At 43.3% G+C, this 24,979-nt stretch overlaps 1 protein-coding gene across 4 annotated transcripts in view; it reads left to right on the plus strand.

The window, feature by feature from the left end:
* CPQ (carboxypeptidase Q) overlaps positions 1–24,979 on the plus strand; it is a 182,979-nt gene that overhangs the window by 16,043 nt on the left and 141,957 nt on the right. The window contains exons 2-4 of one of the 4 annotated variants that reach the window (XM_079984743.1): positions 13,551–13,625; positions 15,294–15,753; positions 24,711–24,918. In XM_079984743.1, coding sequence (XP_079840869.1) covers positions 15,324–15,753; positions 24,711–24,918 — 638 coding nt within the window. In that variant the 5' untranslated portion in view covers positions 13,551–13,625; positions 15,294–15,323. Of the gene's footprint in view, positions 1–2,260; positions 2,383–9,240; positions 9,264–13,550; positions 13,626–15,293; positions 15,754–24,710; positions 24,919–24,979 lie in introns of those variants that run through there. The other 3 variants (XM_079984744.1, XM_079984745.1, XM_079984742.1) reach the window with 3 other exon arrangements.

Raw genomic sequence — 24,979 nt, forward strand, 5'->3', positions numbered from 1 at the left:
TTCATTGCAAAATAGCCAGCTTGTCCGCTTCTGGCATCAGCACATCTGAATGGCCTGTTAGTTGATAATAAATCACAGCTACCGACAGCTATTCTGAATGCAAGGTCCACATGGTTGAAATAAAATACCTTTTAGTCCCAGTGCTTAGCCTAAAGAGCATATTGCTTCTGTGCCAATGGAAAGGGAGAAAGGATTCCCCCCCCCCATCACAATAGAATGCAATTCAAATTATGTCACTCCATAACTTCAGACAGCTGGCAATTGTCAGTCCACCATGTGTCTGGAGGAATTCAAAAAGGGTCGTTCATATCTGATAGCCTGGAAAAGCTACCCAGCTTCTCAGCAATATCACCCAATGAAAACTGGCAGAATTTCAGCTGCACACAGTTAATAGATGGAGTAGCAGTTGTATATATTTGTGTGTTTATATATATATATATATATATATATATATATATATATAAACAGGAATAGAAGAATTAACATTGCAGACCTTACCAATGAGGGTGGTAGTTGAGGAAACTTTGCTTCAAATGACAGATTCCTACCCCATCCCCTGGAAGTGCATAGACTTAACAGAAAGCTTACTTTGCTTAAACAAACGTTAATTCCCCCCACAGCATTCACTGGGCATTCAGACTGATTTAGCATCACTTATCCAACAGGACAGGAAACAAGCCGAGATGTGGGCTCTGAGGCTTCTGCTGTTGGATGGCAGGCTTTGATCCACAGAGGAAACTGAGCATGCTTTCCTCAAGACAAGCAGACTAATTGAAACGTAGTTTTTACACCTTTGAAATATGGGGTTTGGCTTATCAAAGTGGCACACCTTAAAAAACCAGCTAATTCCCATCACAAATGTTGATTCCTTTGTTCACATCCCTCTAGCTCTGGTGGCAATATCCATGCCACTAATGTTACATTAGGGACGTGGGTGGCTCTGTGGGTTAAACCACAGAGCCTAGGACTTGCCGATCAGAAGGTTGGCGGTTCGAATCCCCACAACGGGGTGAGCTTCTGTTTCACAGTCCCAGCTCCTGCCAACCTAGCAGTTCGAAAGCACGTCAAAGTGCAAGTAGATAAATAGGTACCGCTCTGGTGGGAAGGTAAAACAGCGTTTCTGTGCGCTGCTCTGGTTTGCCAGAAGTGGCTTAGTCATGCTGGCCACATGACCTGGAAGCTGTACACCGGCTCACTCAGCCAGTAAAGCGAGATGAGCGCCACAACCCCAGAGTCGGCCACGACTGGACCTAATGGTCAGGCGTCCCTTTACCTCTTTAATGTTACATTTGGTTTATATGATGTTTACGCCTTATGCTGTGGTTGCCAACGTGGCAACCTGTGGTTACACAGGTACCCACTGAGACCTTCTCCCTCCCCACCCCAAAGGGGTTGCAGCCTAGGTGTTATACAGAAATAGTAAAATGAAGTAACCTGCTTTCCTAACTTTTGCGGAATATATTAACCAGCTCCCTCACAATTTTGTTCTCCAAGGAATATTCGAGTTCCAGGAATGGTCTGACAGAGGATCATGACTTCCCCAATTATAGCCCTGTGTGGCCTTGTTGCATAAATCTAACATGGGCACAGCCCTTAAACTCTTGTTACATCTTAAGTAGTTTTTAAACCCAGGAGTGATGTCTGGGAAGACGGCCATGTCCCAAAAACAGAATGTGTAAATCAGGCCAAGTATTTTCCCCATCTCCTTGGAGATACACAACAGGGTTTATTTAATTTTTTAAAAAAATCATGTTACTTAAACCAGCATATCGATTCAAAATACTTCCAAACTGATCCTTTTTAAAAAAGCCTTGTTGTTTAACACTGTTGTTCTGAATTCACCTGAAATCAACAGAAATTACCTGTCCTGAACAATGTGCGGCTTGTTATTTACAGTGTCTGGTATCAGGTTTGCTCCAGTGAGTATATGGATAAGTATTAAAAAAATAAAACTATCTGGCAGCATCTTACAAATGGTAGTTATCCCACTGTTTTCCAGCTCAGAGGAGAAACCAAAGTAGAAGTTATTCATCCATTCTACTGGCAAATTAAAAAAGGAAAAACCCCGGCAAATTGCATTAAAAGAGGTGTTTTGCCATTTCTAGGAAAGCTTCCCAGCAGTGTTCAGAGTTCATTATCTGCAGCGGAACTGCACAGGGTCTTCTCTGCTGGAATGCTGCTTGAGGGTGCCCAAGAAATGCCTTTGTAACTGCTGTTTGATTTGACAGTCTGTTTGTATTCGGTTTCCCTAATTCCACAGGGCTGGCCAAGCTGCCGGAGAAAGAGCTGGCAGATAGTGACAGCTCCATACTCACTGCTGTTTCGAGAAACTTAGGGAGATCGCATTACAACTTTTGACTCCAGAAACTTGCATTTTCCAGGGTAGATTGGGGTTGAGAAGCTATGCTTCTTGATAGAGAAGGCTGCTTGCTGCGCTGCTCTGTTTTAGTATTCACTTGACAAGCAGAAGAGTTGCATGTTGATATTTTGCAACCGTTGCTTGCTTTGCTCCAGGCCTGAGAGTGGACATCTCCAAGAGTAAGCAGGAAAATAAGCAAACAAGGTTTTTAAGACAACCATATTTGTACATCTCTTGTTCTAGATCAATTCATTCTTAATTTCTTTCATCACTGTCCTAAGTAGGGCTGGGCTTTATTTTGATAAATCGTCCAAAACCTGTCTCAAGTCATATCGTGATATTGGTTTCAAAGTTTTTGACCTGTCAATATATTGCAAATTGTTATGTGTGTGTGCTATGAAAAACTCTATCCTTATTGCAGACATGGTGATATATCAGTATACAGTGGTACTTCAGGTTAAGAACTTAATTTGTTCCGGAGGTCCGTTCTTAACCTGAAAGTGTTCTTAACCTGAGGTACCACTTTAGTTAATGGGGCCTCCCGCTGCCGTCGCATCGCTGCGCTGGTGCGCAATTTCTGGTCTCATCCTGAGGTAAAGTTCTTAACCCGAGGTACTGTTTCTGGGTTAGTGGAGTCTGTAACCTGAAGCGTCTGTAACCTGAAGTGTCTGTAACCCAAGGTACCACTGTATTGCAATGTTTAGCTGGTGATATATCGTGATGTTGAAAACCAGATATCACCCAACCCTAGTCCTAAGCATGTGCTTGGTTAGGAGCCAGGGGCAAGGCTGACAAGTTCCCCCATTGAGATGGGCCCAAATCTGACCCTCCAGGCCCCCGCCCAGCCGTACCCCTTCTTTGCTCTGCTGTGGGCCTCCCCAAGTGTTATTACAATGTGTTCATAACTACAACTATGGGGAGGTGTAACAGAGAGGGAGAGGTGTTGCAGAAAGCGGTTTGCCAAACTGCTCTCTGAAACGCCTCCCACCCTCCTTTAAAAGAGGCAGAGCGTGGGGCGGGGTAAAGGGAAACAGGTTGTTCAGATGTAAAGAGAGGAGGGGTCAACCAGGTGTGGGGAAAGCAGGGTTGGCAGGTAAGTGGGATTGGAAAACGGGTGGCAGCCCCATATTTGTGTGTGTATGTACACGTGTAGATGTGTAGATGTGTATACACACACACACACACACACACACACACACACACACAATCAGCTTTGGGAGTTTCCGTGAGGCAAAGCCGCCCAGTTCAAAATCCATCGAAATGTATAGCAGAACACAACTCTGAGCCCCCAAACACAAAGAGAGAACTCTTCTTGAACAAGTATGAGCAGGATTTCAGAAATACCTCAATTTCTTCTGTTTTCAGCCTTTGCTGCTCTATTTCCATCACAGGAAACAACCCCATAACTTAAAAACAACAACGCCATAATTCCTCTTATATTGCACATTCAGCTAACCTCTGAGCCAACTTTTTCCACAGCTGTCATAACAAGCTGACTGTTAGATGCTACTAACTGTACCAGACGCCCCCGTGTACCATGCAAGTTTCTTTCCTTTGCCCCAGGGCTTTAAAAGTCTAATCCGATGTTATCCAAGCCACCTCATGTACTCCCAGGTAAATGATTTCCTGTATCCCTTGGAGGAGAATCAAACAGAAAACATCGTTAGGAAATTATTAGATTATTCACAGATTTAGGAGACCTTTCTAGCAATTAAGTGGATATTAACCTGAGCCTATTGTTTCTTTTCCACATTTCCTATTCGGCATCATGAATTAGCTCATTTTGATCTGCAAACGTCAACAAGGATTTCTAGAAATTCTGTATAAAAATAGAAGCATTGCTCAAGCCTTCTTCATTTAGGCTCCCCCCCCTCTCTCTGCGCCTCTCTCTGTCTCTTTCCATTTAGCCCATGGTTGATGAATAAGCTCCTAGGTAATTATTTTGATGTTTTGATGTCATTTTTGTGTTCTGACACTCTTAAGCTCACTTATGGGCACCACAGTTTAAGAAGGATATTGACAAGCTGAAAGGTGTGCAGAAAGAAGGCGACCGAGATGATCAAGGAAGGGTCTGGAAACCAAGCCTTATGGGGAACAGTCGAGGGAAAATTGTGTAATGCTTTGTCGGAAGTGAGATTTGAAGGGATGGTTGTTTGGCACATGTTTGCAGCCTCTATGCGACACCGGTTTATGCTAATTCATTTCCTCCAAGGTCTGATTTCGTCTCGGGACATTTCGCGTAACCCTGTTAATGTTTTTCTCTTGTTCAAATGTTTTTTGTCTCAAAGTTCGCTTCCCTATCTTAATGTGTGTGGTTAAACATGTCATCTTCCTATCTTGTATAAACTATGGAAATGACAGGTTTCATGACTCAGACTGGACTGCAGAGTAGGTGTGGCAGGAGGACGGTCCTGAGGCAGAGAATATATTCTCCGAATAGCAAAAAGGATGAATTTTTTAGAAAGTTGGAAGAGAGATTATGGGATTATGTGGATGAAAATATAGTAATTATGGGAGATTTTAATGGAGTAACATCGATAGAAATGGACAGAACGCAAGAGAGAAAATGTCAAGTTCAGGTAGATTACCACTCTCCATTTTCCACTTAATTGAGAATTTTAATTTATATGATGTCTGGAGAACAAAAAACCCAAGTGTTAAAGATATAACCCATTACTCGGAGGCAAAAAAATATGGGGGACGAATCGACGCAATATGGCTAACAAAAAAGCTGATGTTAAGTTTAGAAAAAGCAGAAATACTAAACAGATCGATATCAGATCATAATCCGGTATCGGTAATAATGAAATTTCAAAATCATACTAAGGGAAGGTGGAGAATGAATGAGGAGGTATGGAGAGACGATCAAAGGGTTAAAAGGGCAAAGGAAATATTGAAAGAATTTTATGAAATAAATGAAAATCAGGATACGGATAAAAAAATGATTTGGGAAACGAGCAAAGCCTATATGAGAGGGTTTGTAATACAACAAATGGGAAAGATAAGGAGAAATATAATAATATTATGGAAGTAAATAAACAAATAAGAGAGAAAGAAAAAGACCTAGTGAAAAACCCAAAGAATGAGGATATCCTCCAACAAATAAAGAATTTACAAGCCCACCTATCAAATTTAATAAATAGGGAAGTAGAGAAAAAAATTATATGGACGAAACAAAGATATTTTGAACAGGCAAATAAACCGGGTAGGATGCTGGCATGGTTTATCAAAGAAAGACAGGTAGAAAGAGTAATAAATAGAATTATTGACGAAGAAAAGGAAATCATTGACCCAAAACAAATTAAAGAAAGTTTTATAAAATATTACAAAAAATTATATAAAGTAGAATTAAAAGAGGAAAAGAAAATTCAAAAATACCTATCAGAAAATAGACTACCAGATATAGAAGATGAAGAATATGCAATATTAAATTCAAATATTGAACTTGAAGAGATTAAAAAAGTGATTTAAAAAATGAAGGAGGGGAAATCGCATGGACCAGACGGAATCTCAGTAACATATTATAAAAAATTAGAGGAAATAATAACACCCAAATTGCAATTAATTATGAATGAAATTTTAGATAAAGGAGAAATACCTAACTCGTGGCAAGAAGCATTAATAACCCTTATCCCAAAGCAAGGTACAGATTTGAGACTTATAAAAAACTACAGGCCAATATCTTTATTGAATATAGACTATAAAATATTTACTGGAGTCCTTGCAAATAGAATGAAAACTCTGCTAAAAAGGATAATTAAAAAAGATCAGGCAGGATTTTTACCAGCCAGACAAATAAAGGACAACACTAGAATAATTATAGACTTAATAGAATATGCCGAAATGAATCCAAGTAAAGAAATTGCAATGCTTTTAGTAGACGCTGAAAAGGCATTTGACAGTGTCTCTTGGAAATTTATGATCAAAACATGTGAAAGCTTAAATTTAGGTAAAAGATTTATGAATGGAATTCAAGCAATCTACAAAAACCAAACAGCTAAATTAATCCTAAACAATGAAATTACAGAAGAATTTGACATCGAGAGAGGGACACAACAGGGATGTCCTTTACCCCCACCCCTATTTATAACAATATTAGAAACTCTATTAATAGCTCTGAGAAAGGATGAATAAATAAAGGGCATATGTCTTGGGACACAGTGTTATAAAGTAAGAGCATTTGCAGACAATGTGATCATTACAACCGAAACACCAAAAGAAAGTATAAATAAAGCATTGGAAAGGATGAAAGAATTTGGTGAAGTAGCAGGATTCAAATTGAAAAGATAAATCAAAACTGATAACTAAAAATATAGGCGAGAAAGGAAAAAAGGAATTAGAAGAAATAACAGGATTAAAAATAGAAAATAAAGTGAACTATTTAGGGATATGGATTACAAATAAAAATACAAATTTATTTAAGGACAATTATATTAAAAAATGGAAAGAAATTAAAGGAAGTATGGACAAATGGGGAAAATTAAAACTATCATTAGGAGGAAGAATATCTATGATTAAAATGATGATACTCCCCAAAATTCTATTTTTATTCCAAACGATTCCAATTGTAATAGGAACTAAATATTTTATAAGCTGGCAAAGAGACCTTGCAAATTTTATATGGCAGGGGGAAAAAGCAAGGATAAAATCAGAAGTAATGATGGGCCCAAAAGAAAGTGGAGGATTCGCAGTGCCAGATTTAAGGAAGTATTTTGAGGCAGCGTGTTGGTGCTGGATAAAAAAAATGGATATTATTAAAAGATAATGAAGTCCTAACATTAGAGGGTTGGGACAAAATATATGGATGGCACGGCTACTTATTCTATGATAAAAAAGAACAACACAAAAAATTTACAAACCACATAGTAAGAAAGGCTCTATTGGATGTCTGGGAAAGAACAAAAGGAAAAATTATTGAGAAAACTCCCCAATGGGTTTCGCCAGTAGAAGCAACTACAACATTAAAGAATAATGTAAAAGAGACTTGGCCAACATACAGGGAAATGTTAGAGGAAGCAGATGGAAATATTAAATTAAAAACTTACGAACAATTACAAACATTTAGAATAAATTGGTTACAATATTATCAATTAAAAGCAACTTATGAAAAAGACATAAAAGGGGGAGGATTTGAAAGTAAAACCTCAAAATTAGAAAAGGAAATACTACAGAGCGATCAAAAAATACTTGCAAAAATGTATAGACTATTAATGAAAACCACCCTAGAACAAGAGACGAAAGGGGAAAACATGTTAAAATGGGAGCACGATTTGGGATATGAGATAAATCTGGAAAGATGGAAAACTTTTTGGGAGGAAAATATAAATTTTACTGCTTGTGATTTATTAAGGGAGAATTTCAGAAAAATACACCACAGATGGTACCTAACCCCTGACAGATTGTCAAAAATAAATAAAAGGAACAATGACAAATGTTGGAAATGTAACAGAACAAAAGGTACATTATATCACATGTGGTGGACTTGTCCAAAGATTAAAATCTTTTGGGACATGATCCATGACGAAATAAAAAAATTGATAAGGACATCACATAAAAAAAAGGCAGAGGCATATTTATTAGGCATCTTAGATAAAGATATCCCCAAAGAGAAAATTAACTTATTTCTATACGCGACAACAGCGGCAAGAATTTTGATTGCTAGAGGACAGCATCCCAACAAAAAGAGAATGGTTGGGGAAACTTTGCGAGTACCTGGAATTAGCAAAATTGACAGATATAATAAGGAGAAAATCCAAAACTATGGTTATGAAGCCATGGGAGTGTTTAAATGATTATTTACAAAACCAGGGCTCAACCACAAAAAGTCTGGTTGTGTTTAGAATAACCTTGTGCATAATATATAAAAAAAATACAAAGAGAGACATTAAGGAAACCCAAAGGGAAAATATGAAGAACAGAGGCTCTGAAGAATGGATTATTAAAAACGCGTGAGGTAAATGGTGGAAGTCGTTTCTTTTCTTTTCTTTTTTCTGTTTTTTCTTTTTTCTTTCAAAAGAAACAATTTGTTTAAGGTAGATAAGGACAAGACGAAATTATACAATCGAATGTAAATGTGGATGGGAAATGGCTATGTATTGTGAGTGCTTATCTATTTTGAAAAAATTTCATATATGATCTGTTTTTTTTTTACTTTTTATTCTCTTTTTGTTCCCTTTTTCTTTATTCTGATATCTTACATTTCATTTCACTGTGTTATCATGAATGGCATTTTATAGAGGTATAAATAACTGTAAATATGAAAAGAGACAAAATATTCTCTAATTCCTTTTCCTTGGATAGATGTATTTGTTTTTCTCTTTTGTATTTTCTTTTATTGTGATTATGTATGTATTTTAACTTGTATTGAATAAAAATTTATTTAAAAAAAAGAGAGAGAAGCTTCATCCACCTGCTGTACTATGGTTAAGAGTTCAACCAAGGCTGCAAACCAGTGTGGTTTGGGCTTTATTACTCAGGAAGTCTCGGGTAGCTCAGTTGATAAATCATGAGACTCTTAATCTTGGGGTTGTGGGTTCGAGCCCCAAGTTGGGCAAAAGATTGCAGGTGACCCTTGTGGTCCTTTCCACCTCTGATTCTAAGAAAGCCATAAATCAGGGATGGGGAAGGTTTACCATTCCCAAAGGCCACATTTGCATCTGGGTGGCATTTCAGGGCCACATGCCTGTGATGAGCAGGCTGGAAAGTGGACAAAGCAACACATGGTATACAGTTCACGAGTTTCTACATGGCATGCCCCTCCTCATCCTGCAGGCAAGAGCCGTTATCAGAGATCAAGGACTCATTTTGGACAGGCAAAACAGCACAGGGAGGGCTGATGAGAGGTGCTGGGGGAAAGTCCCAAGATAGAGAGGTCTGGAGGGCTGTGTGTTTGCCCTCTCCACAGGTATGCGCTTCCTGATCCCTGCGCAAAACCTTGGGCTGGGTTGCTGGGCTCCTCTTTCAGCGTAATAGCAGGAGCAGTAACAGCTAACAGGTGTCAGCTGACGCACGCCAGTTTCTGCTCCCCCACAATGCATTGCCAGTTGGGGGCACTGTGTGTGTGGAATGGCAGGCGCCAGCCAGCTAGGGGACCATTAAGAATATAGCAAGAAGAGCTTGCTGCACCAGGCCAGTGGCCCATCTGCTCCAGCATCTTGTTCTCACAGTGGCCAGTCTGTGGGAGACCCTGGTGCAAAAAAATTTGTGACCCCCCCATTGACAGCTTGGAGTAGGCTTGGGAGTCGTGGGTGGGTGCTGCATGTCACCCCCTTAGCGATGACACCTGGGGTAGTCCGCCCCCCTTCCTATGCCTCTGCACCCCCACCCCCGCGACTCCCAAGTACCCTGAGCTGTCGGGGGAAGGGGGGCAGCTATACCGCTTTGCCAGGGCCCTGGCATAGCGGCACAGCTCATCCTCTGGGGCACTGGCAAAGCGGGAGCCGCTTATGGCGAGCCAGGGAGGGAGGGAGGCTGGGAGGGGGCCCCTGGCTCGCCTTAAGCGGTTCCTGCCGGCGGCGGAGGCATCCCACCGGCGTCCGTACGGCGCTCCAGCGGCGCCGGTGGCAAACCACTATGTACAGCGCATGTGTGGCGTCGCTACGTACAGCGCATGTGTGCAACACCACACATGTGTCGTATGTAGCGGATTGCCATTGGCACCACTTGAACGCTGTACAGATGGTGGCGGGATCCTTTGTTCGCGGCTGCAGCCTCAAACGGAAGATCCTCCACATGCGGCTGCGGCCACACGATGGCTGTTTGTGCTACTGCGCTGGGGCAGCAGGGCAAGCAACCCACGGGGTGCCTTCTTTTCACCCCTGAAGACATGGAACCCGGGGCACACCACCACCCCCGTGACGCCACTGGCAGGAAGCAAGCACAGCAGCACTCTCAGCAGCTGCTGTTTGGAAGCGCTTCTACCTGTGGAGGCTGACTATTGTCACTAGGGGTGGTCAGATACCTTACTTTATTTTATTTTTTTAATCATATTAAGTTTTTAACAAAAAAAAGGATTACAAAACAGTAAACAGTAAACAAAGAACACAAAAGAAAATACAAAAACCGAGATTTAACGTAAAAAGAAAAAAGAAAAATCCCTCTTTCTGATATCTTACAATCATTTACTTATTTTCCTGACTTCCTCACACCTCCCTTTTTTGTATTCCATTAAAAAATTTGTTCAGCAAATTCATACCCTCTTAATTTACCCTTAATTGTTTGTCCTCACATATTCTAACTTCAAATTTTCATCTGATATCAATCCCTTCTTGCATATTCTTATTTTGCCTTATTGCTAGAACCACTTCGTTTCATTCCAACGTCATTAACATTCAATAATTTTACAGTGTTTCTGTAGATATATTTTAAAATTCTTCCAATCTTCTTCCACCGACTCTTCTCCCTGGTCTCGGATTCTGCTGGTCATTTCCGCCAATTCCATGTAGTCCATTACAGATACCTTACTTTAGAGAAGACAGTCTTTGGTTTAAAGTAGAGCTGTGCTAAATAATAATAGTTATCCCCCATGTGTTTCATTAGTATTCTCCATCAGGTAATGAGAAAAGGAATTACACCAGTAAATTATTAAAGGAGGAAGCAATTTTTGGTGAAAATTCTCATGGGGTGCAGTGCAGGGTTTTGTTGTCCTCGTCGTGCTTTCAAGGTAGTCAGGAGTGAGTGTCTTTTCATTCCATAAATCAGTTCTTTGCCTGAACTCTTCAGCCTTGCTTTTCCTGAAGATCCCATGGTGCCCAGTGTTGGGTTCTTCTGTTAGCACAAGAAAGTGGGGTGGAGTGGGTGGGGATTATTATTTAATTGAATTTGTATACCACCTTTCACCCGTAGATCTCATGTCAGCTCACAGCATAAAAATGCAATATAAAAGCACTAAATACTTAAGGAGAACAAGAGCAGAAACAAAACAAAGAAGTAATTAAATTCATCCAAGGATCACAGGGTGGTTTACAATATAAAAACGCAAAAATACATAGCGTGGTAACAAACAATACCAATACCCCCTGTCGCCGCCTACTCTGTGCCTGACAGGTGCTGGCTTTAATTTGTTTTAAGTGAAGCTTTTTTATTTTTAAATATTTTTTTAAGATGCATTGCAGGAGGTTGGACTAGATGTTCCTCTGGGTCACGTCTAACACTACAATTCTATGATTCCATGATTCTATGTGAGCTCCTATGGACCTTTTTCAGGTTGGGAAGTGTAGGCAGCCTGGAGGCAGCAAGGTTTTGAAGAAATGTTTACTGGAAGGGGAGCTAGGAGACACACCACCTATTGCAACCAAAATTCTGAAGAAATTCTAAAGCACCTGGAGAATGAGGCAGAAAAAGAGAAGTCTCTTGTTCAGGGAAAGGTAACTTTTTGAGAAACGGGGGTCAGGTTTCAACATAGCACTAGTTTGAAGGCTGTCTGGTCCAAGTCCAGTTTATAGATAAATAATAAAAAGAAGGGAGAGCAAGGGACTAAGCAGGCAATCAGGCCGTATTTATGTTTGAATTATGGTAGTTATTGTTACATGTGCAGCTATACATGTAAATAGAAATATGCAAGTTTTCTGCAAGTCTGCCTTTAGAGGGATGTGTTTCCTCTATTTGAATTACAGCAATTTCTACATGCCTGTGGGTGATTAGCTATCCCTGTTTCGCAATGTGTAAGTAGCACTGTAGCAAAACACAAATGAGCAGAAATGTCATCCTGCCAAGTTAGAGAGGTGGTTGTGCAGATGTTGGCAGTGGGTTGATGGCAGGCCTAATTCTCCCTTGGGTTACATGGCAGGCATTGGGTCTCCAGTAGCTACCCAGACGCCTATGATGCTGGCCCTGCCAAGAGCATCTTGGTTTGCATTTCCTGTTCTGTATCCTTTTGTGGGGGACGTCTATGGGTAGCACCTGTTCAGATCCCCCTTCTTTTTTTAATGCTATGAACCATGACAGGTAGACGAAGGCTCCATGTTCAGAGTCAGTATAGCGATGAAGATCAGATGTTTGCTGGGACAAGCGGTGGTGGAAATCTGTTTGCTTTTGCGCTCTGCTTTTAAGCTTCCTGGAAGCATTTGGCTAGCCAGTTTTGAAAACAGAATGCTGGACCAGATGGCTCTTTGGTCCATCAGAGCTCTTCATATGTTGCTATTTTCTTTCTCTCTCGAGGCTGTGGATGAGCTAGCAGGGCTTGCCCTTACGGAGCAAACGGAACTGTGTGTGGGGGGAAGTACTCCCTGACCTTGAGACAACTGCTATGCTGGCGATCTGAATCAAATTGTCAGCTGTCGACACAATATTATCCATGTTGCATTCAATCACAGTGCACTGCTTCCAGCCGTTCCCCCTCCTTCTCTCCAGCCTTGGCCTAGTTCATGGGTGGCCAGTGCAGTCGCCTCCAGATGTTGCTGGACTCCAACTCCCATCAGTCCCAGCCAGCATGGCCAATAGTTGGGGATGATAGGTATTGCAGTCCAGCCGCATCTGGAAGGCATCACTCTGGCCTAGTTAAAGGCCTTCTGCAGGCCTGTGTATAAAGCCTGGCCAGGGAGCTGTGGGTTAACCCTGTTCATAGCCCAGTTAAACTACAGACAACAGATAATACACCATCTAGCTCAAAGGCCATCAGACTAGAGAAATGGTTGTGAACACCACCACCACCCTGGAGGCCCCTTAATGTAAGGGTTAATTTTTCCTCCCTGCTTGTAGACTCCAGATAGATTGTCCAGTCACAACAATTAGTGTCTGGGGGGAATTAACTTTCCCTGGGTGCAGTGCACACCCCAAAATTGTCCCCACGTTGCAGTGGCGGGGACTCTTCTGCTGTAGCCTTCTATCTGTCAAGTCTAATTTCAGTGAGGAGATGGGGCCTTTCAGGTATAACAGAGGCTGCTGCAGGTTAATGTGTGCCCGCAGGCACTGCGTTGGCGACCCCTGAATTAGCTACTCCTTTTCACCATTCTGGTGGCACAATCTTTCCTGTACAGCTGTGTGTTTGTGTTTTCCCCATTCGTTTCTATGCAGCATACCCTTCAAGTGTCCCGATTTTCCCAGGACATCCCGGAATTGCAGAAGCCATACTGGCTTCTGATTTGATCCTGGAGTGTCCCATTCCCCTCTCCTCCAGTGCCAGGCCACCAAACTCAGGGAGGATAAGCTTGCAGTGGGGCTGTGCTCTCGCTTCAGATCTGTCTCTTGTGAGAGAGAAGCACCAAAAGACATGTGTCGCAAATTCAGCAGAGGAGTGTTGGAGGGTATGATACAGCTTGTGCAGAAAGTAAGAAATACTTCCAGTGGATTGTGTCCTGTAGTCCATTAAAGGGGGGGGGGGAAATAATCACAAAACATACAGAAGAAAGTCCTTCCAACCTGTGCAATTTCAAAGCACTTAAAAAATAATAATACATGAACTAATTAGCAGTCCGCCCCTGCACGGAACAACTTGATGCTGAGAATATTCTTCTTTGTAGAATAAAGTTCAATTTTGCATCTGGGATTAGTTCTTTAAAGATAAGTCTGCTTTATTCTTATGACAATTATAATTAGCTCTTAATAAGGGTTATGAAGTTTTAAAAAACTGAAACGGGGACTGGGTTTTAACTTTTTTTTTTTGGCAGAAAATAAAGTATTCCAGTGTGAGGTCCTATTGTTACAAAGCCTCTTAAATGTCAGTTTAGATACATCTATAGGTTTCTTTTATCTCTCCCCTACCATTCAACGCATAAGAGTGTAATATTTAGCATTCTAATTGCAGCTTGGTTAATTTTAAAAGGAACGGATAATGGTTGTGTGTCCCCTTTTATGTATAGCAATAACAAGTATTTGATATGCATTCTGCATCTTAATTCTTTGCCATGTTTTTTTTCCCTGTTAGGAAAAGACCCTTAGAAGCATTTCAAAGACTTCTAGATCCCAACAGTTCTTACTTGTCAGTTTACTTAAATAATAATAATGACATATTATTGAGAGAGGATTGAGAATGCAGAGGACATAACTGAATGCGAAGCTTTAAAACAAGAGGTTGAAAAGGAGAGGCTGGCTGCCCTTACTCAACTTGATCTGCAATGTTTCTGGAGAAATGGATTACCCTCAAGAGTAGTAGCACCTGGAACCTTGGCATGCAGCATGGCAACCGCTTCTAAGACTCCATCCACCAGGGGGCAGAGCTTAGTAGTAAAGGGTTTGAGCTCATGCACTGATGGCCAGAGCCAATGAGTGAAGGTGCAAAGCTCTTCCACCTGTGGATGGAACCTGTAGAAAAATCTGTGTCAAGGTGCACTGCTTTCTCATGTGCTAAAAGTTGTCGGCCATCAAGCAATACATCCATACAGCATACTCACAAGACAGCAGTGCTGCATTCCATAGGTAGTCCTTTAAGCTGAGCTAAAGTGAGTGAGGGACGCAGGTGGCGCTGTGGGTTAAACCATAGAGCCTAGGACTTGCCAATCAGAAGGTCAGCGGTTCAAATCCCCGCGACGGGGTGAGCTCCCGTTGCTCGGTCCCTGCTCCTGCCAACCTAGCAGTTCGAAAGGACGTCAAAGTGCAAGTAGATAAATAGGTACCACTTCAGTGGGAAGGTAAATGGTGTTTCTGTGTGCTGCTCTGGTTCGCCAGAAGCGGCTTAGTCATGCTGGCCACATGACCCAGAAGCTGTACATCGGCTCCCTCAGCAAATAAAGCGAGATGAGCGCTGCAACCCCAGAGTGGGTCACGACTGGACCTAATGGTCAGGGATCCCTTTACCTTTACCTTAACCTTAAAGTGAGTGTTGGTGTCTTCAGTTGTTATCATTTAGTTTTAAAGATGACCACCCACAAACTGGCCTTGCCTTTCTGCAACTTCACAACTTTCACTTCGCAACTTTCGCACGCTCCCAAACTGGAGCAGCCCTTGAACAGCTGCTCCACTGACTGTTATCTTTCCACACCCCCTCTCCCTCCTACAGATTGACCCATAAAATTTAGAGCGGAGAAAAATGAAGCTTCTGTATTTAATAGCTCTCATTTGCCTGTTTCCTCAAAGCGAAGAGAATCCATTAAGCAGTGACAATGCCGGCCCCCAAAGATCATTTGAAGACATTAAGAGGGAAATAGCGGGCTATTCAGATGTTGCTAAGAAGATTATCGACCTTGCCATCCATGGCAAGGCTCAGAACAGATCCTACGAAAGGCTTGCATTCTTTGTGGACACTTTCGGGCCGAGATTGAGTGGTTCCAGAAATCTAGAACTAGCTATCCAGTACATGCACAAAGTCTTGAAGGAAGATGGCCTGGAAAATGTCCACCTGGAGCCGGCAAAAATCCCCCATTGGGAAAGGGGGGAAGAGTCAGCAATGATGACGAAACCACGGAACTACAGCATTGCCCTTTTAGGGCTTGGTGGCAGCATTGGGACTCCTCCAGAAGGTAATGTCTGAATTATTTTAGGGTATATGTACACTTCCCCACCAAGCGAGATATAACAAATCAATAAAATACAAAGTTAAAATTCCAAGAGTTGAAATGCATTAAAACAGCATCACAACAGCAACAGAATGTTGTGGGAAACATCAGTCGTAACAAACACCTTTGTTAGAGTCAAAGAAGAATTTTTTTTCTTTCCACAGCCAAAAATAAGTACCGTATTTTTTGCCCTATAGGGCACACCAGCCGATAGGGCGCACTTATTTTTTTGGGAGGAAATAAATAATCCCCCCCCCCAGAACTTGCTGGGCTGGGGGCAGGGGAAGCCCGAGCTTCCCCCGACCCCCCCCCCAGAACGGGTCTGGGAGCGATGGCGAGGTGAGACGTCCATTTGCTTCATATCTCACTAATGAGCATTGATTTCACTGAATCGATTTCAGTTTCCCATTTTTTCCAGTCTTAAGTTCAGTTTCCAATATTTCTGCATCATCTGCATTTTAGTGTATGTTTCTCCTAATCTACACATTTTTGTATACAACTTCGGCCAATATTGACATTTTCCCAAGCAGCTTCCCCGAAAGTTCATTTTCATATGTTCTTTTCATTAATATAGCCGCTCTTATACACAATTTACTCCTAACATACACATTTTTTTGTGCACACAAAACTTGGAGAGAAGCGTGAATTTTGAAAGATGGGTGTGTTTCTGTTTGCATATTGTTTTAGGAGGTGTGAATTTGGTAGGTTTGCATTAAAATGCAAACTGAAATAAACTCCCCTTCCTATCACAAACTTATTGCTGCAATTTGCCTGGTGTGTCAAAATTATCTTTTGCATAATCAGTTGCATATTTGGAAGTCACTTGTGAACACCTTGGTGTGGAAAACATGAAGTGGGTGTTTGTGTTTATTAGGGCTTTCTATGAATGTACATTGGGCTATGAAATATGTGAGGCGTTTTTCTTACCAGTTGACCCTCAACATATCATATTCCCCAGCCCCCTGGTGACTAACCATTCTCCCCCCCCCCCCGCTTTGACCATCAAGAGAAATGGGGAGCACATGATGGAAAACATAGTCCTGGAAAGAAACATAAAGTTAGAAAAGAAAGCATTTTCCTTGATACACATTGGCTTCCTCCCATCTTAGTGGAAACTTCTATAGGTATTGGAGCCAATTCCAACAAAATGATTTTCCTCTGTGGAAGAATACTTGTGAAACTTTGTCAGGCTGCAAAGTCCACATATTTTTCTGGCGAGATCCGTGAGCAGTAGCAGACCTGAATTAATTCCCTGCTCTCAGATCTCTCTGGCAGAATCCGCTTGGACTCGTCATCCTGATGTAGTGTTGGAACCTTGCCTCAGCCATGACTGTTAATCTGCAACCCTAAACAGATCCTGCAGGAAATAGGTCCCCGCAAATCTACTGGGATGTTCTTCTGAGCAAAGCTGCTTTGGGTAGAGCTACCTGGAGCCTTCACAACCACAGGGCACCAGAAAAAAGTAGCTTGCCAAAGGGCAAAATTAGATGAGATGGTAAATGTGTTTAACATGTCTTCTTGTTGTTTAGTCGTGTCCGACTCTTCGTGACCCCATGGACCAGAGCACGCCAGGTACTCCTGTCTTCCACTGCCTCCCGCAGTTTGGTCAAACTCATGCTGGTAGCTTCGAGAACACTATCCAACCATCTCGTCCTCTGTCGTCCCCTTCTCCTTGTGCCCTCCATCTTTCCCAACATCAGGGTCTTTTCCAGGGTGTCTTCTCTTCTCATGAGGTGGCCAAAGTATTGGAGCCTCAGCTTCAGGATCTGTCCTTCCAGTGAGCATTCAGGGCTTATTTCCTTCAGAATGGATAGTTTTGATCTTCTTGCAGTCCATGGGACTCTCAAGAGTCTCCTCCAGCACCATAATTCAAAAGCATCCATTCTTCAGCGATCAGCCTTCTTTATGGTCCAGTTCGTACCATGGTGCCTGGGAAGAGGGCTTAATCCCACCCACCCCATCCGCGGTTCTGCAGTTAGTGATGTAAGAAGGCATCATATACTGTAGTGTCCTGTATTCATTACATGCACCACTGTTTCTATTTTATTGCAGTTCCTCTTCATTAATGCAGCAAGGAGCTGTCAGGAATAGCTCCTGTTCTTCCTCGCCTTGATGAACAATCATGAGCACATGTTATTATGTTTTCATCGCTTGATGCAGTGTGTAAATGGAGCACTGGGATGAATTAAAGGTAAAGGTACCCCTGCCCGTACGGGCCAGTCTTGACAGACTCTGGGGTTGTGCGCCCATCTCACTTAAGAGGCCAGGGGCCAGCGCTGTCCGGAGACACTTCCGGGTCACGTGGCCAGCGTGACATCGCTGCTCTGGCGAGCCAGAGCCGCACACGGAAACGCTGTTTACCTTCCCGCTGGTAAGCGGTCCCTATTTATCTACTTGCACCCGGAGGTGCTTTCGAACTGCTAGGTTGGCAGGCGCTGGGACCGAGCAGCGGGAGCGCACCCCGCCGCAGGGATTCGAACCGCCGACCTTTCGATCGGCAAGTCCTAGGCGCTGAGGCTTTAACCCACAGCGCCAATTACCTGGTGCCAATTCTGCTCATCTGTTACTGAAGCGGATACGTCATGTAGATTGCAGTGCCAGCCAGCACAAACCTCAATTCCCTCTCCATTTTTTTCTTTTCCTACTGGAAAATGAAAATCTGCAGATCCCTGGCTTCATTTTCGCCGGCTCTTTGGATGATCCTGTCACTGAGACATTTCTTAGGTACACGGCTCCCTTTTCATTAGAAACTGCTGCAGCCTATCGGTTCACCTCACTTGGATGCCAAGCAAACTTCAGTAGATTTCTCACTCAGTACTCAGATTTGGCATGCTTGGCACTTGGCGGGGGACGGTTAGGGGAGGGGGAGTTTGGAAGCCCAGACAGCCTGCCAAGTTAGATTTTTCTCACCTTATCTATTCCTAGAATCAAACTTCAAGGTCTGCCCACAACCTTTCTTAATTTATTTCCCCCCTAGTTGTAGGCAGAAGCAGCATATTTTCGATGTGTAATGAATTTTCAATAGGAAACCAATTTTGTGTGACCTGGTCTGAGCTGCAGTCTGGTGGGCGTCTGCACTGCTATTTTTCTCGAAAGAGAGGTTCTGGAACTCACCACGAACGCCTTCCTCTTTCTCTTAGCATGGCGATGGCACCCACATGAGAGCTGCTGGAACTGAGTTCCGGTGAGTTCCTCCTGAAGAAAATGTCCTGGATGCTTGGTGTGTCTCGCTGCCAACGTCACAGTATCTCCCCGCCATTACTGTTTCACTCCTGCCTGGATTGGATTTCAACCCTCTTACCCACACACAGTGCCCCTCCAGCACCTTCCTCTATTTGGATTAAAAACAAAACAAAACTGAATGGAGAGCAACTGGACAGCATCAGCACACCGGCAGCACTGAACTTCCTGCTTCCTTGTTGTTTATAAGCTTGTCCTTTGGTCTTGCATCAGATCAAACGCAGTGGGAGCAACTAAAGGAGCTCTGAAGGATAGGGATGCTTGTGGATTTAATTCAGTCCGTGTTTCTACATGAACCCAACCAGGTTTGCACTTCCTGTGCTGGTTCACAGAGCGGAATGCGAAGAGCTCCCAAAGGATCTTTGCCGACTGGGTGAGCGGGCATTAAAATGTCAAATGTGAGCAAATGTATTGTTGTTGTTTAGTCGTTTAGTCGTGTCCGACTCTTCGTGACCCCATGGACCAGAGAACGCCAGGCACTCCTGTCCTCCACTGCCCCCCGCAGCTTGGTCAGACTCATGCTGGTAACCTCGAAAACACTATCCAACCATCTCGTCCTCTGTCGCCCCCTTCTCCTTGTGCCCTCCATCTTTCCCAACATCAGGGTCTTCTCCAGGGAGTCTTCTCTTCTCATGAGGTGGCCAAAGTACTGGAGCCTCAGCTTCACAATCTGTCCTTCCAGTGAGCACTCAGGGCTGATTTCCTTCAGAATGGAGAGGTTTGATCTTCTTGCAGTCCATGGGACTCTCAAGAGTCTCCTCCAGCACCATAATTCAAAAGCATCAATTCTTCGGTGATCAGCCTTCTTTATGGTCCAGCTCTCACTTCCATACATCACTACTGGGAAAACCATAGCTTTAACTATACGGACCTTTGTTGGCAAGGTGATGTCTCTACTTCTCAAGATGCTGTCTAGGCCTGTCATTGCCCTTCTCCCAAGAAGCAGGCGTCTTTTAATTTCATGGCTGCTGTCACCATCTGCAGTGATCATGGAGCCCAAGAAAGTAAAATCTCTCACTGCCTCCATTTCTTCCCCTTCTATTTGCCAGGAGGTGATGGGACCAGTAGCCATGATCTTCATTTTTTTGATGTTGAGCTTCAGACCATATTTTGCACTCTCCTCTTTCACCCTCATTAATAATAATAATAATAATAATAATAATAATAATAATAATAATACAACTTTGCATAGAATTGTAGAGTTGGAAGGGACTCCAAGGGTCATCTAATTCAAACCCCTGCAATGCAGGAATACCTTGATGAAGATGTCAACCTAGGGTGGGGGGGGGGAAGGCAAATTCCATGTTAGGGGTCATGAGAAAAAGAATCAAAAATAACATTGCCCATATCATAACACCATTATAGAAATCTATGGAGAGATTTATGGCATGCAGTTCTGGTCACCTCACCTGAAAAAGGAGCTGTGAGGAAAAGTTACAATGTTTGGAGATTTTTAGTTTACAAAAAGTAGAGTCAGTGGGGTGTATGGAATGTGCATAGATATTTCTGTCTCTCACTTATGGGTTCTACACCCATAGGTATCCAATGAAGCAGAAACTTGGAAGATTCCTGACAGACAAAAGAAAGCACTTTACACACTGCATAGTTAACCTGCAGGACTTGCTACTACAAGATGGCGACCGACTTGGATGGCTTTGAAAGGGGTTTAGAGAAGATCAGTGTCTACTAATAGTGATGGGTGTGCACTAACTCCAGTATCAGAGGGAAGGCGCCGAATGCCAGTTACCAGAGGTAGGGGTGGGGCTCAAATGATTGCAGTAGCAAATCCTGCAGGTTAACTCATCACATGTTGAGGGAGTGTTTTTGTCAGAGCTTTGGCTATTACATCTTTATATAGCAGCCAGGAAACGGGCAGCGGTTTCCTGTTGAAAACTTTAGTGCAAGCATCTAGATAAGACTACAGTGGAACCTCTGCTTACAACCATAATCGGTTCCGGAGGTCCGGTCATAACTAGAAACGTACATAAGTAGAGGCGTACTTTTCCATAGAAATGGAAAACTGAATTGATCCGTTCTGTGGGTTAAACCACAGAGCCTACGACTTGCTGATCAGAAGGTTGGCAGTTCGAATCCCCGCGACGGGGTGAGCTCCCATTGTTCGGTCCCTGCTCCTGCCAACCTAGCAGTTCGAAAGCACATCAAAAGTGCAAGTAGATAAATAGGTACCGCTCTGGCGGGAAGGTAAACGGTGTTTCCATGCGCTGCTCTGGTTTGCCAGAAGCAGGTAAGTCATGCTGGCCACATGACTCGGAAGCTGTACGCCGGCTCCCTCGGCCAGTAAAGCGAGATGAGCGCCGCAACCCCATAGTTGCCCGTGACTGGACCTAATGGTCAGGGGTCTCTTTACCTTTACCGATGAAAAACACCCCCTAAAACAGCAATTTAACATGGATTTTACTGTCTAACGAGACCATAGATCCATAAAATGAAGGCAGTAATCGATGTACTGTACTATAAGATAGTATTGTAAATGAAAAAAAATTATTTATTTTCTTATGTTCACTGAGGGTGGGTGGGCCTACCTGGCTACAAGCTGGGGGTAGGGCAAGGGTCAGTAAAGAGCTGATTCACTTCGGCCAGGGTCACTTTTTTTCCTGCCAGGCCAGGTTCTTCTCTGGACTTCCTCAGGTTAGTTCCTCAGCGGGGTTTGGGGCTGCAGTGCGCCCTGCTGTGCCTCTTGCAGGCGGCACCTCTTCCACAGCTTCGGGGGTGGGATGGGGGCCCTCTCCCCAGCAGCAGAGGCCTCAGCGCTGCTCCACAGCCGGCCAGGCGAGCTCCGGGCTGCTTCAAGGCCTCTGTTCGTATCTAGAGGAAAGTTCATAAGTCGAAGCACCTACTGAAGGTCGTAACTGCAATCGTACGTAAGTAGAGCCGTACGTAAGTTGAGGTTCCACTGTAATTACAATTTACAGTTACAAATTGAAGAACAGAAAGGAGACTTTAATGCTTTTTCATTCTTTCCTTTAGCCTTGGCACAAACGAAGTGTGTGTGTGTGGGGGGGGGGTGTGACATTTGTTCCAGCATTTAGCTTTTACTGACGTGTTTTGCGGCTTCTAGGTGAAATGCAGTGGTGGAATTCCAGGCATCCATTACGACTTCTATATTTAGCAGCCGAGCCTTGCTCTTGTTGTTGAACAGTTTCCACTTACTTCTGTAACTCGTCTGCAAGATTAGAGCTTGAGCATTGTGGTCATCTTGCGAACGATTTTGTAAAAACCATGAAACGTGGTTCCCAAATGTACGCTCAGTGAAAATATATGTAGTATGAGCACACACAAAAACCATCCCATCTGGTTACCACTGTTACCTATAAACATTTATTTGTTCTCTCAGGCAAGGCCACAGAGTAGGCAGAGAGGAAATGTTTATAGTGGGTGTTTTTTGTTTCATTTTTACTTTTTGCTTAAGAGTTTATTTGTACTAGAAATTCAGAAACTGCAGATCTTTGGGGTTTTTGGTTTTTTGTTTTTAAAGAGAAGAAGCAAAGCCTACTGAGAGGAATTACTTCAGGCCGGCCACTGCTTTTGTGTTTTTATAAATCACTTTCACATCCACCCATGGGTTAAAAAAAATCTGTATATGAAAAACATTGGTTTCATTTCAAAGAGGACTTCATGAAAGAAAATTTCCTGGCAGATTCTGCCCTTTATAATAATGTTTCATGTTACTCAGCAACCAAGCAAAACAATGGTCAGATTGTATCAATACTTTGAAGCTGTGTGGTGTGTTTAAAATGGAAATAATTGAAGCCCTGCAAATCTATATTCCTGACAGGAGACATAATGTCATTGTCCCTTGTTTTATTTTATTGAATTCTAGCGTATTGCAGGAATGATAAAAGATACACATGTGTTATCTTGGAAATATGGGAGTGTTACTGTGCTGGGAACTGCTATTCCCTAAGGCCTATGGGTGGGACGCAGGTGGCGCTGTGGGTTAAAGCCTCAGCGCCTAGGACTTGCCGATCGAAAGGTCGGCGGTTCGAATCCCTGCGGCGGGGTGCGCTCCCGCTGCTCGGTCCCAGCGCCTGCCAACCTAGCAGTTCGAAAGCACCTCCGGGTGCAAGTAGATAAATAGGGACCGCTTACCAGCGGGAAGGTAAACGGCGTTTCCGTGTGCGGCTCTGGCTCGCCAGATGCAGCTTTGTCACGCTGGCCACGTGACCCGGAAGTGTCTCCGGACAGCGCTGGCCCCTGGCCTCTTGAGTGAGATGGGCGCACAACCCCAGAGTCTGTCAAGACTGGCCCGTACGGGCAGGGGTACCTTTACCTTTTACCTTTTTAAGGCCTATGGGTCAGCTTGCCCTCTGTCATATGGCTGGCCATCCCAGGTTAAGACTCCTCTAATGCAGCCACCTTTCCTCTTCCTTAGAAATGTACACATTGCTGTCAACTTGCATATCCATGCACAGGGTTGGTCCTCCCATTAGGCAGGGTGAGGCAGTCTCAGGCAGCTTATTTGGGAGTTGCTTCCAGACCACCTGTTTATTGCACACATGTCTTGATTGGTTTGCAAAAAGTATGCAGGGAGGTTAGACACTAAGTGTTGACTCTGATTTAGGGAACTTTGATTACGTTGCATCAACAAATGTCATCCCATACTTCTCAGCGTGTTTTCCCATCGCTCTCCTTATCACAACAAGTCCAGTTTTTTGGGAGGAACAGGGTTTGTTGTGCAAGAGCTCCAAACCAACTTGAATTGCACAACCTGAACTTGACAGTACGTGACTGAATCCCATTTGAAGAGCCTTGGGTGACATGAAAGAGGAGCAAATTGTTAGGCATTTAACTTATTATTACCATAAGGGGAAGAAAAGATGCCTGTGGCATTTTCTACCTATGGTGCCAAAATGTGGCTAGTCTTGGGTACTGTGTGCCTTGACATGTGGGGACGGGGGCACTATTTCCTGCTTCATCTCAGTTAGCGAAGTGTCTGGCTCTGCCCCACTACCATGGGAGCTGCCTCAAGTTGGGGGTTTGGGTGCCATTATTGGCAGAAGAGTGGAAGACAGAACAGATCTGACCCATGAGCCAACAGTGCACTTATGCAAGAACAAAAGAGAAGCCTGCTGGATCAGGCCAATGGCCCATCTGGTCCTGCGTCCTATTCTAACAGTGGCCCACCAGATACCAGTGGAATGTGCAGGATGTGTACCAAAGCTCTTCCTGGTACCTTGTGTCCCATCTTGATTAATGGGAGGGAGGGATGGTGGAGAAGTTTGGCCCAGTTCACATTTTAATGAAATCCTAATTCGAGAAACAGTATACATCTGAAATGCAACTGTCCTTCAAAATTTGCACGCAGTTCTTGAACCAAAAAATGTTTACAAAAACGCATATAGCTGGGGGGAATGTGCATACAAATGCATATATTAGTGAAAATAACATACCCAAAAGCATTTGGTTAAGGGGAAGTGCTTGCAAAAATGTGTATAGTCGGAGGAATCCGCACTAAAATGCTGATGGATTGTCATAGCAATGTTCCTTTTAATATAAAAATTGCAAACAGATGCAATAATGTAGAGAACTTAAGACTGGAATATGAGAATCTGAGGGAAACGGGAAGAGATATGCCTTCCCTGGTAGGAGGAGATTTTTCAGGCACTGAAATGTCTTTGGTCAGGCCTGTCTCCATAACTGTCCCAATTTTTCATTTTCAGGCATTACGGCTGAGGTCTTAGTGGTGACTTCCTTTGACGACCTGCAAAAAAAAGCTCAGGAAGCCCATGGAAAGATCATTGTTTACAACCAGCAGTTTGTCAGCTATGGTGAAACAGTCCTGTACAGAGTTCGAGGAGCAGTGGAAGCAGCTAAAGTGGGAGCGAAGGCATCTCTTATCAAGTCTATTACTCCGTTTTCCATCCATAGGTAAGGGCTTGTTGCTTGGTGCGAATCAGACTTCACCTCTTCTTTCATCTGGGGGTGGGGC

Source organism: Podarcis cretensis (genome assembly GCF_951804945.1).
Source record: "Podarcis cretensis genome assembly, chromosome: 7".
Lineage (NCBI taxonomy): Eukaryota > Metazoa > Chordata > Lepidosauria > Squamata > Lacertidae > Podarcis > Podarcis cretensis.